The sequence below is a fragment of the Trachurus trachurus genome (assembly GCF_905171665.1).
Source record: "Trachurus trachurus genome assembly, chromosome: 16".
Lineage (NCBI taxonomy): Eukaryota > Metazoa > Chordata > Actinopteri > Carangiformes > Carangidae > Trachurus > Trachurus trachurus.
The window spans coordinates 21,611,418-21,629,241 of NC_139902.1; the positions used below are offsets into that span (position 1 = coordinate 21,611,418).

A 17,824-nucleotide genomic window follows, 5' to 3' on the forward strand; every position below is an offset into this window, starting at 1 on the left:
TTATTCCGTCAGCCCACCTGTCAGGGACAGTCGTATTACATAATAACAATCGATGAAACAATACATTCGTCTCAAAAAAAAAGTTTCAACTTGACATTTTCAGTGCCATTTGGTATTCAAGTACAGCGCTAATTAAAAATGTGTTCCAAAATTTGCAATTCATCAACGCGAAATGTCAGTAAATGACAAAAAGGCATTTTTAGTAGAGTTTCAAAAATTGAGAAAAAGTAAATACCAAAGCCTTCATGTTATCAAACCATTCAAATATTCTCTCTTGAATCTACCACTTTGGTCCATTGTAGACGCCATGCATTTGGCATTTTGGACTTGCGTGTCAAACTCTGTTGTGATGTTACATTGTGTGTGCGTGTGTGTGTGTGTGTGGGTGCCTTTTTTCTGCTGTGGGAGAGGATCAATAGAATAGATGGAAAAGGGAGCACATTCTCAGTTACCTTCATCAAAGTCTGCATCGTCCTCGGTGTGCTGGGGGAAGGGGAAGCAGTTGGTGATCTCCAGCCGGTCCTCAACCACCAGGCCCAGCAGGACGCCCTGAACCACCTCGCTGCCCTGGCCCTCTTCCTGGTAGTGCTTGATAATCTTCAGCACCACCTGTGAAAAACAGAAAGAGCAATATCAGTGAAGTATCGAACCACCGCCAACAGAACAGAGACGGCGAGGGAGGCGAGGAGGCTTCACTCTCCTTCCAGTAACAGTTTCTGAGAAATGATTTCGTTTTCTGAACCGGAGCCAATTTATTTATCGAGCCTGTTGTTTGTGCATTTTGTGGCTGTTACAGCATTTCTCATTGTATTCTTATTGTAATTCATCATCCTTTGATTTATGTTATTCGATTTAGCTGCGTCTCCGCTCGTCATGTTGATTTGTGCTCATTAGTTTGTGTTGAGGTTAGTTTGGTTGAGATATAGATAAGTATATCTTCACAAGGTGCTTTTTTTTTTCTTTAATCTCTCACTGCATATGTATCTGTTCTTTTACACATTTGGTTTTATTACAGAACAAATCCATTGAACTACTTAATTAACACCAATGGGAAAAATGCAGACAAAAATACGTTCTTCTAGTGCACATTAAACTGCATGTTCAGATGTATAGTGGTGTTGGTAGAGTGAGTGTTATTAGATAATGATGTTGATTTAGGGGCTGATTAAAAAAAACTAAATATGCTCTTGCAAATGGATTTTCTTAATCTAGAATATTTTCATCACAACTTAATTTCCTCAATACGCTGCACAGATAAACAGCAGCATAAGGCCATAGTAAAAGAATTACCACGACATACTAGACAATCAGAACAATTAAGTCGTGGTTTATATCGTTACTAGCTTCATCCTTCTTCCAGACAACCAACACACACCGCTTTATGTGAATTATAAAACACTTCTTGGTATCACAAGCAGAGGTCTGTACCGGTAGTTATATAACTACAGCTTCACAGGACTGGAAACAATTAGATTTTTCCTTGAAAAGAGCGTTTGCCCCTTGCCTGTGCAGCCTTTATAGGCCACACTGCTGACAAGGTCCAGCCCACCCAACAGCACTGCAGCCGTCGGTCAAGGACGCCAATAAAGACATTACATTCAGACTGTAATTACACTTCTTTTTAATAAGTGTATCCTTATGGGCATATGTGTAATTACATACTGTAATTACCAAATAAAATAAAATCAATGTGTTCATTCATTTTTCAAAGACATCATGCATTTTCCGAGGGGAAGCTACGACCTTTGGGAGGTTATGAATTTTTTCATATCGATTTTAATGATAGTTAGAATCCCAGTCAGAGATGTTTAAATTGTGACAAAGATGCATACTGAGTGCAACATTTCATGGTTGAAAAACCAAATTGTTTTGAGATGAGCAAAACATGTCAGGGTTTCTTAAATTCCCTCACGTAATTTAACATTTCTGCACTGCAATTTCTTTCTTTTGGGCCCACGTCTACAGTCACAGTGATACATCTGCAAAGAGCTAATATCAACAAATAGCTATAGTGTCCCAGTTGGTTTTACTGGTGCAGCTCTAGTTATATGCTTAGGACCGCTTGCTAGGTTTTCCCTTTCTGATTGGAGTACAGCGTTAAGAGAACGACAGGTCCTCTGAGGTAGTGAAAAGTTGCACAGCAAAGATTTCAGTACAGTACATCAGCAACACTATGTGGACTGGTTGATTAAGGATAAAAACATTTTGTGTCAATATTTGTAGGCTACAGGGCGACTCTGGGCTCCAGGTGGTTGCACACGGTGGAAGTTGACAGCACATCACCTCGCAACACCAACCTTCACATGTCAGTCACCTGCTGCTGAGGTCTGAAGTGGAGAAAATGTTTCTACAAATGTGTGTAGTGGCCACTTTATTAGGTACACTGGGGGGAAAAAATCATCACTTCAATACCGTAGCGTTGCTATTTTTCTACCTTCTCAAAGTTGAAAACATTTTGTTTTTGGTGCAACTGTTGGAAATCATAACTTTGTTCATATTGGTGGTCATCCATATCACTCCATATAATGCAGTCCAGTGAAAAAAAACAGCATGACTGACTATGACCTCCAGGCTAAAACATATGATTTAGGTAAAGGTGTTCAGAAATGGCCGTTTTGTCCTGTTTGTTTGCCTCCTTCTACGAGTAGCCTATGATTTAGTTAAAACACTGACGTTTTGATACTAAGGAACACTGAAGGCATCATAAAAGCAGAGCAGTCGTACTGGATTGCATAAGACTGTACAGGTGTGCCTAATAAAATGGACCCAGAGTACGTCCTTAAACAACAAGTGAGGAGGATTTAAACTTCAGCTCGACTGGGGGCACGCAGCATGTTAGTCACATCGACACTAAATTGTATAATAAATCCTCTACCAGCGTTCTGCACTCTTCACTGGTCACCAAGCTCTTACATAAAACCACAGTGTTGCCAAAAAGTGTTGTTATGTTAAGAGCAAATTCTGGGACAAGTTACTCAGGCAATCACTGGCTGTGGTTTGAGTGGTAAATTGAGTGGTAAGCACCACCTGCAGGCTCCAACGCTGGTGCATCGCTGATCTTGAGTGCATACAAAAGGCCAGTTAGTATTCAGCGCGGCTTTGCAATTTACACTAGAGGAAGAGGGGGCGGCGCACATACAGAACAAAACCTGGCTGATTCCAGTGCAGTTTTAAGAAAAATGCTCCCCTTGGATGGTGGGAGGGTATATTTGGACTTGTGGTCTGATATCCCACATCGCCGTGCCTCATCGGGACAGAGTGTCCATGCATCATCGTGTGCGTTTAATTTTTAATACCAGATATAAATGGGCCAAAAGGACAAGCCTGCGCGTGATCGAGGAGCCGCTTTAAACTCCACTGCTGCATCACTGACACCAAGGACAGTAAAAAAAAAAAGGCTCTGGCTTATTTCTACACGCACACAAAAATGAATGTATGACACACACACACACACAAAGACCTTCCCATCGTGAGACGCCCTGACCACTGAAAAAAGAAACCAACGAAAGCAAAGAGAGGAAAATAAGACAAAGCGTCTAAATGAACGGGAACAGGACAAGGAGCTGAAAGCATGGAGTGGAGAGGGAGAGCATAAATCATGCTGATAACAGTGTGGGCAGGTCACAGCCAGAGGCATTAATAATACACACATATACGTACATGCAGGAGCAGGGTGGCAGTCCTGGAGCCATGCTCACAACAAAACACCCATCACCACCATGAGGGAGCCCTTACTGGTCTCACAAGCCCATACACACACACACACACACGCGAACACACTCATGCATCCGTCTTGGTCTTGGGAGATGATTTATTTCAACGGAGTGCTGGACCTGTCGTGCAACAAGTAAAAGAGCTAGGGGCACGGGGAAAAAAAGGGAGACGATATGGGGTGGAGTGGGGAGAAAAACAAATCTCACACTCGGCCTGTCTGCTTTGGCTGCTCTGAGTGAGAGGGCAGTGGGGTCTGAACAAAAGGTTGGTGGAGGGGGGAGGAGGTGAATAGAGAGAGAGAGAGAGAGAGAGAGAGAGAGAGAGAGAGAGAGAGAGAGAGAGAGAGAGAGAGAGAGAGAGAGAGAAATGTGAGAGTGAAAAAGGTGATCGGAAATGGAAAAGGAGGAAATGCAACGGTGGAAATGTGGGGAGAGGAAATCTAGAAGGATAAAGGTAATGATGACAAAAGAGCACGAGGCGACCGGAGGAGGGCGAGGAGACCGATGGGTGACCGAACGACAGCGAGGGAGGAAGAGAGGGGGAAGGCCTCAGGATCGGCATCGCTAGCTGCTTTACAAAGCCCCTCACCCCTCTTTGAGCTCCTCTTTCTGCCAGCAAATAGCTTTCCTCATCTCCCTCCATCAGTGGGAGCAGATAGCACAGATGCACACAATGCTTTCAGCCATCTAACTCTTGGCAATCTGTTCATCACACACTTAAATGGCATCCGTCTGGAAAAAGAGGAGGTGAGAGATGGACAACGGGCCAAAAAACGACAGGAAGCGGGAAGGGCAAATAAATTAAATTAAAATTAAATTTGCACAGGACTTTGAGAAAACTCCTGAATCTACAGAAATGCTTTAAAGAGAGGAACTGAATAGGCGTTTTGCAGTAAAGACAAGAGGAGGAAGGAAGGAAGAACGGACGGAGGGAGGTTTCCGTGGATTTGTTGTGCTGGCTTCCTGGGGTTGAGTAAATGCCATCAGGTTTTTGAAGCACAAGGCTGGAGAGCTGCACGTTTAATCGTGCAAACCTGCATGGACACACACACACACACACACACACACACACGTACACTACCTCTCCCTTCTCGAACATGCACACACACATACATTTTTTATTGATCTAGCTCACCAGCAGCTAGCCTATAGTGAGCTCACCTCATGTGGAGAGGCATAAGATTGATATGTGGACAGCGCCTTATAAATCAACAAGCTTAAAATTGAATTGTGCAAAATCAATTGCAGTCCAAATCCCCCGTTGCCTGCCTTTAATTCTTATCATAAATCTCCCCTCACTCACACACAAAAGGACTCATATTCCCGCCACAACGGGGCTCGAGTTATGAGAAAGTACCGCAAGAGAGACAATCCCATAATGAGTTTTTCTTTTTGCACCGCTGATGTGTACACAAAACCCTACACTTGACACTGGCTGTAACACACAGGAGGGAGGGAACACCTTTGCGCGACATGACCACCACACATTCCCACTTCATCTGGCAGCTGGCTTGATGATGAGATCTTTTTTTAAACATGTTGTTTGGTTTTGTTGAGCCAAGTAGGACTTGTAATGTGAAGCACTCAGTGACTCTGACAACATCCACTAAGAAGTGTTATTGCATTGCAGGTGCAGAATTAATCAAGAACTGACTTTTATAAACAGCACCTGCTCACAGGGGCCGTTCAGTTCTGTCTGCACCAACAATATATTTAACAGCATGACTGGCTTGAGTTAGTCCAACCAATATCCGCCAAAATTCACAGGTAAGTTCAATATTAATAAAGACAATTCTAGCCAACATTGCCTTGATTTTGCTCATTTTCAATCCATTTGCCCTTTAAGCTGAATCTTGTTCTTGTTTTTGTTGGTTACAGTAGTGATGTTGGTTATATTATTTGGTTTAAATCAGAGCTATAATGGTCAATTCATCTTTACTCACTACATCTTGTTTTGTTTTTTTTCTTAACCTCAGGTGTATATAAACTATAAAAAATGTTATTGGTTATCGATATTGGTTATGAGAAGCAGGGAGTTATCTGTTATCGGTAGGGAAAAATGAGTTATCTGAATGCCTAGTTAAAGATAATCCATAAAATGTCACTGTGGATGTTGTAAGGATGTTCTCAAAATCCTTTAAGATTCTCAAAAAAAAATCTAAATTTTTGATACTATTCATGGTGTGTGGTATTTTTCTCACCATAACCATTGATTGCATGCATGTTTTGTAATTATCTTAATGATCACTGTCAGTAGCAGAGTCTAACACTATCACATTAGATTTTAAAATGCCTTGAGAAGGAGATTCACAGGAAACAGTGCAGTATATGGTGTGTGAACCGTGATGCTACCTAACTGATACCAGACTCACTCACTGTTCATCATTCAGCCTCCCAGTCAAATCTGCTGCATTAAGTTGTCGTTGATGGAAAAAAAACTAATGAAAACTAGTTCCTTCTGCTGCTAATTGACTTCAAAAACCATTCAAATGATGTGACATGTGCTGACTGACGTGAACTGGGAAGTGGTCACGGGAGATTGTGTTTTAATGTTTTCATGGCAGCAGCTGAACAAAAAGGGGCAGCCACAGGGAGATAACTAACTTTACTCTGACCTTCTGTTGTGTGGAGCCGTGCTCAGCATGAAGCTAGACTGCTGCTGCAATTACTTTAGACTGAATACTTTTTTTTATTGAAACACAAGTAGGGCTGGGCGATACGGCAAAAAACTTTATTGAGATATATTTTTCCATATCGATTGTGGATATTTCAATTCTATGTATTTTTTTTGCTGATGCTGCCAGTTCAAGGAGCATCCTGAAGAAAGCAGAGAATGTGTTGAGTTTTGGGAGGATGATATGAGTTCACTTTAATATTTTGCTTTTTTCTCTGACAGTTTTATTGATCTGACTACGAGCAGAGTTCACGTCAACTCAGGTGATCTGCAGGTTATCGTTTCACTTCATCGCTTTGACGCAACGCTCTCTGTGTGTGTGGCGCTGACACACACACACACAGTTACCCTACATCCACAGGAGCCTTACACATGTTCTTCGTGCTGTACATGAGCAAACATATGAGACGTGTTACCGCAAAATAAACGTCCAGGCAGCTCCGTGTTTTCACAGTCAGACTTTTCTCCTCCACTTTCTGACCGTCGTATAACCAGGTCGCTCTGACTCCACACTGCCAGGCTTCTTTTCATGACGACCCGAGACAGAAAGACGAACTGACCGCTCCACACGCTACCATTCAGTTGCCATCGGCTCCACTTCCACTCATTTCCTCCCTCTTTTACAACTTTCACTTTATCCTTCCTCCCTTTAGCTGCAGCTCAAACTCTACAGTACATGCTCACGGGCTCTGGCAGAGTGACAGGCTGCTGTTGCGCTTTTTTACTGCCATGTGATATTGAGGAAATTACCGAAATCGATCAATAAATTCATCGTGATCCCGTATCGAGATGGTTTTATCGCCCAGCCCTAAACACAAGACAGGATGTGCTGAAAACTCTTCTACACCACACTTCCCGATCACATACCACCAGAGTTGCCAGGTCAACTAGGACTGATGTTGTAAGGATTAGGCCTACATCTGTAAAATACGATGTGAGAGTAAAATGTAGGTTCTATCTTGAGGCAAGGATAGAGTAACTACCGGAGAGGTGGGAACACATGTTTCTCCACCGGGTAGTAAGTTATCACTCGTGTCTGTCTGTGTGTGTTACAGATGATCCGTGTCACATTGCATAGTGTGAACACCTTCCTGATGAGCCCAGACTTCAGGACCCGAGGCAAGTGGAAAAGCCTCGGGGGGAAGAAGGGACTGCTCTGCCACAGTGCTTTACTCATTCACATATTCACTTGTTAAGAAAAAAACAAAAAAAAACAAAGAAAATGTCTGCCACTGGTAAAAAAGACATGTCAAAACTCATTTTGACATATTTCCTGTCTCTTTGTGCCCCTGAGCTTTCACATCAAAGTCCCAAAATGCGGCGCGCAATGTGCTCCTTAATTCACAGTACGTGAATAAGACCTGTGACTGTCGCGCATCACACATCAGAATGAATTAATACTTTTTCAAACGTACAGACGACTGTGTGATCTCGGTAGGTGTTTAATGGAAGTCATCGCTGTGCAGCACTCCACTCCTGTGGCAACATCAACCATTGAAGCCTCTTCAAAAGCAAGGAAACAATCCAATTTTACTACACAGCATCGGTGATGCTGTCTGTGGGCAACCCTCCAGCTAAAACCTCTGACAGGCAGGTCATGACGCAACACAGCAGCAACTCCTGCATATCAATGCATTCAGGTGAAATGGGTTTCATACTTTTACTTCAAATGGACACCTTTCCTTCAACAGTTTGAACCCAAGTACGGTCGCACAATAAACAGCTCTCAACAGTTTTTAATTTAACTGCTGCGATTAAAATATTTGGTTCATAAGGCTGAGAAAATGAATAAAGAAAATCTCATTAAGGGGTCTAAATAATACACACCGAGGTGAAATATTTAGATTTGAAATTACGACCCGAGACTCCAGGGCAGCTTTAATGAGCAAGATAAAAGGAAGGCAGCAGCTGGCAAGTTGAAGTCCTGCTACTGCATTCGGGCACACCAGGCAAATGAGCTGCTTTGTGTCCAGTGCAGTTTAGGACAGGATGAGGGAGAATGAAAGTGCATGGCAATGAAGCAAGTTTGTCCTCTGCTGTTTATATGGGGGTACTACAGAACAAGATGTATGTACGTATGTACAGTGTACATATGTGCGACAATAGGCACTGCCACCAAATTGCAAAAAGCCTTAGCGTCTTGAGAGCATAACCACTGAATAGCAGGAGAAATATAGCCAAGCACGAGAAATATCAGAATGGACTTGCTTTTATATATCAGGTATGTTTATGAGGGCTGAATTGAAAAGAGCAAAACAAATGTTTTCAAATGGAAAACCTGACTGAAGTACCGGTACACACTTTTTTAAAGCACTCAATAGTATTTTGTATACTATACATCAAGAGATTATTGAAAAGTTACTTTGTGCTCTAAGGTCAATTATTTCTTAGTTTGTTTTTTGTTTTGATTATTTAAAATCACAAACTGGTTGAAAGACCTAAATTTTATTTTGTTTTCAAGAAGGTAACTTACACACAATGTGGAGCCTGCTGAGGATTCAAGTCATTTACTTTTACGTGTTTGTCGCTAATGAAAGTTTTGTTGTGAAAAGTGAAGAAAAAAAACACGCTTTAATGTGGTCAACTACAGCAACTGTGAGGTGAAGGCAGCTTCATCATCCTAAATGTTGAACAGCGACCTGACCTGACCCACAACCAGGGTTAGGGTCCCTACATCTATAATGAAACATTCCCGTATGGCTTAGTGAAAGCTAACACCAGCTAACTTGGAAAACACGTTTAATTGGCAAGTAAGACAGTTTGGGAAGTGTAAGAAACACTTAAACGTGTCTGTATAATCGGGAAAGTACCAGTTCAAGATTAAAACAGGTTAAAAACTACTGGGCACACCGGCTCTCATTATCTGTCCGCCATGATGATGCTCACACTTTAGCTTAGCATCCAACATCAGGGAGCCGGTTTTCCTCACAGTTGCCATGGAGATCCAATAAATAGCAATAAAATAGCATAGTCGTGACACTTACCAGACCCTCAATCTGGATCTGTTTGACCGGAGAGTCCAAGGTGCCGCCGGTGGAAACCATCGGGGCGGTAGGTGTTGAGACGGACTCTTTACGTGAAGCCATTACAAACCGATACACGCGGAAAGGAAGGACAGAGTTCGTCGACGGACACTTCCGGTAATGATACGTCCGTGTTCCTGTCCGTGTCGAAACAAGAGCTGTGGGGTGCGTATAGTAGGCCCGATTAAAATAAATACGGTAATAATAATAATGTAAAAAAAAAAAAAAAAAAAAAGGTCGTTAGCTTAGCATATAATAAAACGAACGACTGAATCTTTAATATTTTTAATGAATGATGTGTGTGTGGCGTGCCAAGGAGTATTTATCTGTCTATATTGTGTTTTTGCCTTTCATTGTTACGTGGTGCTGGGACAAACAAATTTCCCTAAATAAATAAAGTTCATTCAATTAAATTCGTAGAAGTCTGTCTTTTATATTACAGACACGCACAGCTAGATTGGCTGCAAATGTTGACATACATCTGAAAGAAAAGAAAATCTGGGGTAGGCAGGATTTGTTTCAAAAACAAAATTGTGTTTCCTATTCAGCTATCAGTAAGGAAAGGTCTGTGTGTTTGGGGCGATCAGAGTGTTTCTATATTCTGCATGCCAGCTGCCCGTTTCTTTGGACAATCAAATATATTCTGCTTCCCCAGACCAGAATATATTTGATTGGTCAAAGATACAGGGTGGACTTGTTTTCAAAACAAACCCTGCTTACCCCAGCTTCATTCTCACTCAGCAGCTGTTTAATGAATGTGGGTCACCGTGATATGTTCAAAGATTTCTTTAATTAGTGGTAATTCTGTAAAATATTGGTCATCATTCTTTTGTCCAGTAAAATATTTGAGATGCCCATTTTTAAACTGAGATTGGGGGATTGTTGTTGACAAAATCACACTATATATTGTTACCAAGTACTTAAACACTTTATTTCAAATCTTTACAGATGTATCACAACTAGTAGTAATCAGAAGACTAAAAAGGTGGGATACTGAACTTAACTGTAACAAGTACATTACCTAGTTACATAATGCAAAAAGGTGAATAAGCATAAACGTATAAAGGTACAAAACTGAACGAAAAAACCTTTGTTGATAAACTGCCTGAATTATACATCTGAGACATGATATTTAATACCAGGTACGATTTACCAATTTCTTTGACAGATTAACCTTTCTGTTTACCATCAAGAGAGAACAAGTGCAACAAGGAGAGGGTGGGAGAGGTTACACTTCTGAGCAATAAAACAGTACCTTTCCAAAACATGTTAAGATTCGAGACAGGGTTCCATGTGAAAATACAGGGCTCTTAATCTAAAATATTTCCGGTGTGAGAGGGGCAATGGTACAAAACTTATGGAATGAGCAGACAGTGGAAATTACCTTACAAAACATAATGAAGCAAAGCTTACAAATTGGTGTCTAAAAAAAGGTTGCTTTATAAATATAATTGTTAAACATTCTTCCTCACTCCGTTTGAACCAAATGAATACTGCATGATTCCGTCTGTAGTACAGTAAAATCCTTTTTTTTATTTAAAAAAAGCTTCCGACCCGTTCCCCACTACTCCCGCCCCTTCCCCAGAAACAAAGTAGGTTGACAGGAAAACACAAAATAAAAAGGCAAAAAACTTGAGTAATTAAAAAGGTATGTCTGTTGGAAGAAGCCGTTTTTCTGTTCTTCCAATGTCTAAATAAGGTGGAATCTTGGTCCAGCGGTGGCGATGATGTCGCTGTAGGGCTCAGTCTGGGTGACCTCGATGGCTTGCTGCTTCTTAAGAACCAGGAAACTGTAAAACTTGGCAGCTGCCTGCTTTCTGTTGTTGTTCCGGCACAGGTCGAGCAGGCTGACTGAATCTGCGCCAGTCTTAGCCATAACACGCTGTGGAGACAGACACGTACAACATCAGTCCAAGGCCTTTCTTTACATGAGGGGATCAATCAAATATAAACAAGCTGTATTTCAGATAATACTGATAAACAAAGGGGATATCAAATTAGGATTTTATTAATTCGATAGCAACATTTGAAGTCTGCTTGAACTCTGTTTAAGATGATGTTTTCGTACCTGGAGACCATGCAGCATCTGCTGGGTTCTCTTGTTCCATCTCTTCTCCTCCTGGTCCTGGTCTCCGCCCTGACCTTCCTCTTCCTGAGAAGCAAAGAGTCATCAGTCATCACCGGCCCACGCTCACACAACACGTGTACAATTCAATAGACGCTTGTGTCTAATGTTACTCTTCAGCTTTGCTATTTATATTTTTACTTAAAAGTTATTGTGATTTTGCCGTTGCACTTTGGGCAGTTTTGTGAAAGCTGTGTGAAATGGATCAGAACTATCACTTCTAAAGTTCCAGAAAAAGCAATTCATTTTCCTCCTCACCTCTTCCTCGTCGCTATCATCCTTCTTGTCCTTGCTCTTCTCACCGATGAGGTCAAGCTCTGGGACGAGCTGGGTGAGGGTGAGGGTCTCCTCTGGGGGCAGATCCACCTGAGGCATATCTAACCTCTGAGACAAGACTGAGCGGTCACCAACCTGCTGCGGCTCCAATGCAGCCATCTGAAAGAGGGAGAGCAGGGTGCAAGTCAGAACCAAGCAAGGGCGCATTGCAGTCAACTGAACCGATTTCACGGTTGAGCACTTCTTCAAGTTCACTTCTTCAGAAAATAAGGAACAAAAATCCTATTCTGGTTTGTTTTTTATTTTTATATAACAACAAGCTGTTATTCACTGCATAGCTACAGCTACAACAAAAAGAGCCTTTAAACTGCAATTGAATATCTACATTTTGTCACTTCCATACACTATGCTGAGGAGAAAATATGCAACCTAAATACATTGCTTGGACGTAGAAATTAAAACGTACAGGAAGGGCAGCCTCTTTGTCGAGGGTCTTGCGTTTGACACCGCGGGGGGTGGAGGGAGGAGGCATAACTGTCTCATCCAGGGTCGTCCTGCTGCCCTCCATTGTGGACGCTGCCAGCAGACTGGGCTCCTCCATGATCGTCTGGTCTGAAGAGAGCATAAAGAGATTTCATGAAGAAATGTGTCACTCAACAGTGAATAACAGTGATTCATTGTTCTTCTTCGTTATTCATTGTTATCTCATGCAAGACCTCTGCCACAAGTCTCTCTTTCTCTCATGCAACTGAGGACATGTCTGCATTGTGATATGGCCTCTCAGCATTACTTACCAATAACATCTCTGTGCTGACTCATGACCTCCTCTCTAGGCACCTCTGGGTTCTCCAGCTCTTTGAGGAACTCGTCCAAGCTGTCGGCCTCTCCACCCTTTCTCCTCTTCCTTAGCTCATCTGGCACCAGAGGCGTCAGGCAGCGTGTGAACATCTGACAATGGAGATTTGACAGTTAATTTTGGAGAAAGATAAAGATAATAACAGGGCAATAAAATTAAGGAAACCAAAGGAATTAAGGGATGACTGATATTAGACAAAAAGGGATGTCTCCTCTATTATGCATGACATGTTTTCCATTCAGTATTCAGGAGGGGTAATGTGTGGGTGGAAAAGGATACAGAAAAGATAGACAAACCCAATCGCTTCCTCCACCTCCTGTTCTTTCAGTGTTCTCATTTTAAATTCCACATCCTGAGCTGAATGTCAATGAAAGATACAAAATATATACTCTGCATTTCCATTAAACAGACTCCAAGTCGGAGCCTCATGCAGAGTTAAGACACTGAGGGTAACTTGCTTATTACCATTTACCCAGTAGCTCTACGGCCTGTAAGTGATTTCAGGTAGACAGCTGTATGTTCTTAAATATCTTGGGGTGGAAGTGCGTGCATATTAATCCACAAATACATGCAGCCTGACAAAGATTTGTTACCTTGAGCAGCCTGGAGTTCCACAGGGGTTGGGCAGGCAGAGAGAAGAGCTTCTCCACACCTCCCGTCTCCTTCCACATCATAAGCTTCTTAGTGGGAGGGGCGAGATCCAAGGTGGTGACAATGTCCGAGTAGTCAGACAGCTGTGCCCTGATGGTCTTGCTGTCCAGCTCCTTCACACTGTCCACAATCAGCTTCCTCTTACGCTTTGCCTTTGTCTCTTTCACTGCAAACAAGAAAAAGAAAGTAGCTGTTGACTATTTCATCATTTCTCATCATTACAATTTTACAGTTTAGCACAAGAGATTTTGCCCTTTGTTGCTTGAAACATTATGTACAACTGCTGAATAGACCCACAGAGAAAAGATGACTACATTGGTGTAGCACAATAGACAGGTTGAAAAAATCTCTGTGGTTTTACAGTGGTATTTAGTAATCTTGGGCAATCCTCATTTTTAGCATTCAATATGCAGTGATGTATTTGTTGGCACAATTTCCTATGACTTTCTAATTTAGTGCACTTGAAGACAATTTAAAATGTAGTTGATGAGTTTCATTCAGGGAACAGGTTTTTCCCCCCAACAAAAACTTCCTATAAGAAGTAATTAATAGAGACCTTTATGAAAAATACAAATAACATACTAAAAACACAGCCTTTCATCTTTAAGGATGAGAAAGAGTCTTACCAGTGATGTCAATGGGCTCCAGGGCAAACGCCTCCTCCTCATTGTGGACCAGAGTTGTCTGTTCTGTCTGATCAGCCATTGCTGGCAGTGGCTCTGCCGGGCCGGAGTCTGGGCTGTCTGGACCCGCTAAACACACACAATTGCATTTCCTTTTAGACAAGCAAGTAATGACACAACATGCACTCTACTTCTTGTGGTACATGACTAAGTAGGTTTTACTGGCCACATGTCAAACCCTATGTAAATGTCCATTACAGATTCACAATCAAAATACAGGGAGATAAAAAAAAAATAATAATTTCCTGTTTAACGGGAATAACTGTAATTATCTTTGCTTTACTTACGTGACTGGAGGTTGTCAAAGTCATCCTCATCGTCTCCATGATCAGGAGGCATCATGACGCTTTCTGTGATAGCAGGAGGATCATCAAAGATACCGCCGCCATCTTCAGAGCTCAGCAGCTTATCAACTGCAAAAATAAAAGAGGATTAACCCAACAATAGATCTTTGTTACATTATCATGAGCCCAACTTCAACAGTAACCCGCCATTATCTTGAAAAACTGCTCACCCAACATCCCCCCATCAGTGGTGCCCATGGAGCCATCCCCAAAGTCATCATACTCCATGTGGTTGGACTTGTCGGGGAGATTAGCTGGACCAGGCTCAGCCTCTAGCAAAAGGTTAGAGGCTGTGGCGCCGTGTATGATATCCTCCTCAAATGTGCTGGCGTCACGCATCATTTCTCGGTCATCCATACCAAAGTCAGCTGAAGAGGACAACAGACTGTTATTTTAACATATGAACAAGGTGATTCTTATTTCCTTCTACATAACAGTGCTGTTATTCTATAAGCATTCAACATGTAACATCTAAAAATCAATGCGATGCAAAACTATTTTGTAGAATTATACAGAACTGTGTTTTAGGCAGGTTTGAAAAAATGTAAACTAAAAATGCTTTCAAAAATAGAAGTGTGAAAATGCAGTGAATGAACAGAAGATAAATCTAAATCAAATCAATATTTGATGTGACCATCCTTTATTCATATTTTTGAAAGCATTCTTACTTTTTTCCCCCCAAACCTGCCTTAAACTTCTCCACAATACTGTACATTCATGTTGAAAACTACAATCCTACCAAAGTCATTGTCCTGCAGAAGACTGAGGTTGCCGACATCCTCCCTCATGGTGATCTCTTCTACTCTGCTCTGGTTCAGAGTGAACTGTTGAGCCACATCTATGTCACTGTTTGAAATAACACACAAAATAGTTTAGGGACAAATAAAACAGTGTGGGGTGTCAGATCTTTTAACTGTTAAGTTAACACTTGAGCAGTTGCAAATGGAGATGAATGATTTCAACTTACTCCAGGTCAGGGAGCGGCTGGTCAAAGTCATGGAACTCCTCAGGTAAGGTGATGGCATTGTAGGCGGCCTCTCTGTTTTCCTCAGGTAGATCCACCACACCTGAACATAAATACGAGCCATGACATTAGAACATTACATAATTCTGAAACTGTATCCCTCACAAACAACAACACATCAGTCCAACGCAAATGCAAAATGGATAACAAATTCAAAAGAATGTTAGAATGGTGCAATTTTTCTAGTTCATACAGTATATGCCAATTAGTTTAACTAGTAGTGGGAAAAAAAGATCACTGACTACTTCAGTCTTTTTGTTTTTCTCGGGTTATAACAGTTCCAACAAAGGCAAATCCAAAAACTTGCGTTCTTAGTAGGTTGTGTAAACATTTGTCCTTACCTGGCCTAAAAGCCATTTTGATCTTGATAAAGGCTTCGTTACAGTCAGCAAGCAGGTACTTGGCTTTCCTGTGGTAGATTCTCACCACCCCAAGGAGCAGGTGGCCTGATGTACGCAGCGCCATCTTCACCTAAAAGAAAAGAACAGATGGAAGGAACAGCCCACATTTTAGAGACAACTCATGTTTATACAGGACATTTCCATTTCTCCTGTCTATTTATGCAAATGATTGTTTTAAAGTAGCAAACAGTGTTAAATTGTCATTTTTCTTCTTATTTATCGGGAGGCAACAATAAAGGCGAAAAACTCTGAATCAAAGCATGGCTTGGACTTGCAATACGTGGCAAGCAGCTGGATCGCCAGAATGCAGAAAGTGAACTTTACCTTGGGTGAGATGATGCTCTCCACGCTGCTCTCCAAGTTGCATTCAAACACATGGGCCTTGGTCAGCTTCTTGTCCCAATGGGCCGCTAGCCAGATCTTGGCTAGCGGCCCACGTTTGCTGAGGACAAAGTGGGCGTAGAACATGGCCCTGGTTGTCCTGGCTCACACACTCACACTGCAGTAAGGTTTAGGCTACCTGGAAAACATGACAGATATATGGTTTATGTATAAGGAGAGGCCCATTCTAATAAGGTCAGGATACCTAGGGCACACAAAGTGCCACACTGCAAGATAGCACCAGACCATCCCCTTAAAGTCTATAGTCAACAACCTTTATGTTATCTTCAGCAAAACTAGCTCATTATCTCAGCCACTTCATAACATGGAGATTTGGGACGAATTGAACAAAAGTCGCAGAAAGTGCTTCACTGCTGCACAGAATCAATGCTCTTAACTTCTCAACAGATGGTTGTTTATTTTTTCCTTTTACGTTGTGAAATTGAACAGATACAAGTCTCAATGGGCAACCTAAATTAAAAAAAAAAAAAAGAGTGAGCAGTTTTAAATTTGTTTGTTGTTTCGTTGAACCAGAGGGGAAGCATCGCGGTAAAGAAAAGGCATGGTAACGCATGAGGGCTGGTTTTATTTCGTCATTTCGGGGTTTGAGGCAACGATTAGCCTGCGATGCATCCGACAAAAGTGAAGGTCTGTTGTCGACTTAGTAAACTTTTAACAAATATCTTACTCGAGAGTTTGCTAATCTCGTGCCGGGGGGGTTCGTCAGCTAACATATCGCTTACGTGACCCCCCCCCCCCCCCCCCTCCAAAAAAAAAATCGATCAAGCTAAAATTTTGGTCTTTGTTTAGCACAATTTAAGCCACTTTAACTGTTTCATAATTGTTTATAAACTACCAACGCAAAACACTATATTCAGAGCAAGAAAGATGTTAACGTTATCAAAACAAGCGCTGACTTCATTCAAGTTCCGCCTATTTCCCAGTGAGGGAGGCAAACATTGGAAATGCACATGTCTGCCTACGGTAACCGACACTTTTCCCCCTACTGTACTTCAATGAACAGCGCTTTCTTTTAACTACACAGACAACACGGCTCGTCTAAAAAAAAATATCTGTGTGTCCCCAGGCACAAACTTACAGGAGAGTGTATTTAGAGCGCCAAAGTAGGGTTGGTCATCGCCAGTAAATAGTCGGCGCCATCAAGTGGGTCAACTAAATTAGCCGCCGCCGCCGCCAGCTAACTACAAAAGGAGCAGTTACATCGTACGCTAGGCTTGTGAAGCCGAAATGTTTGTACTTCTTAGCAAAGAAATTAATGCGTTTCTAAAAAACGACAGACAAAGCTTTGAAAGAAAGCAGAAACATGCCCCAACAAAACCTGCTTGCACTTTTCCCCCTCTAACCAAGCAGAGCTGTATCGTTAGCTGGTGGCTAACGGCTCTCTGTACAGTGAAGGCCGCGGCGAATAATAATCACAGACGTGCAGGCTTATTTCGTCTCGTACATTACACAAAGCGATGCGCGGATATTCCCCCCTGCAGACACACTTACCGACAGGAGCCCCTTTGAGAGTGAAAATCCCACTGATTAAGTTATTTCTCCCAGCGAATTCTCCCCTGTTGTACTCATTAAAACAGCCAAGATGGCGCCAGTCGCCTTCCTCCCGCTCACCGCTGTCCTTTTAAAATCGGCAGGATGTTTACAGTCAAAAA

At 42.0% G+C, this 17,824-nt stretch overlaps 2 protein-coding genes across 2 annotated transcripts in view; both read right to left on the reverse strand.

Moving 5' to 3' along the window:
* Positions 1 to 9,512, reverse strand: part of LOC310999437 (eukaryotic translation initiation factor 3 subunit H) — a 56,627-nt gene extending 47,115 nt beyond the window's left edge. Inside the window, exons 1-2 of the mRNA XM_083989866.1 lie at positions 9,372 to 9,512; positions 453 to 609 (exon numbers count right to left, since the gene is read on the reverse strand). Of these exons, the coding sequence (XP_083845992.1) occupies positions 453 to 609; positions 9,372 to 9,473 (259 nt within the window). The 5' untranslated portion in view covers positions 9,474 to 9,512. The remainder of the gene's footprint in view (positions 1 to 452; positions 610 to 9,371) is intronic.
* Positions 9,513 to 10,334: 822 nt separating this feature from the next.
* LOC310999087 (double-strand-break repair protein rad21 homolog A-like) lies at positions 10,335 to 17,824 on the reverse strand. The gene is made up of 14 exons (XM_083989403.1): positions 17,664 to 17,824; positions 16,095 to 16,290; positions 15,711 to 15,840; positions 15,313 to 15,412; positions 15,085 to 15,191; positions 14,516 to 14,713; positions 14,289 to 14,414; positions 13,945 to 14,070; positions 13,261 to 13,484; positions 12,606 to 12,759; positions 12,278 to 12,423; positions 11,794 to 11,970; positions 11,479 to 11,562; positions 10,335 to 11,292 (listed from the first exon to the last, which is right to left on the reverse strand). Exons 2-14 carry the CDS (start codon positions 16,236 to 16,238, stop codon positions 11,101 to 11,103), a joined length of 1,908 nt encoding a protein of 635 aa, XP_083845529.1. The 5' UTR covers positions 16,239 to 16,290; positions 17,664 to 17,824; the 3' UTR covers positions 10,335 to 11,100.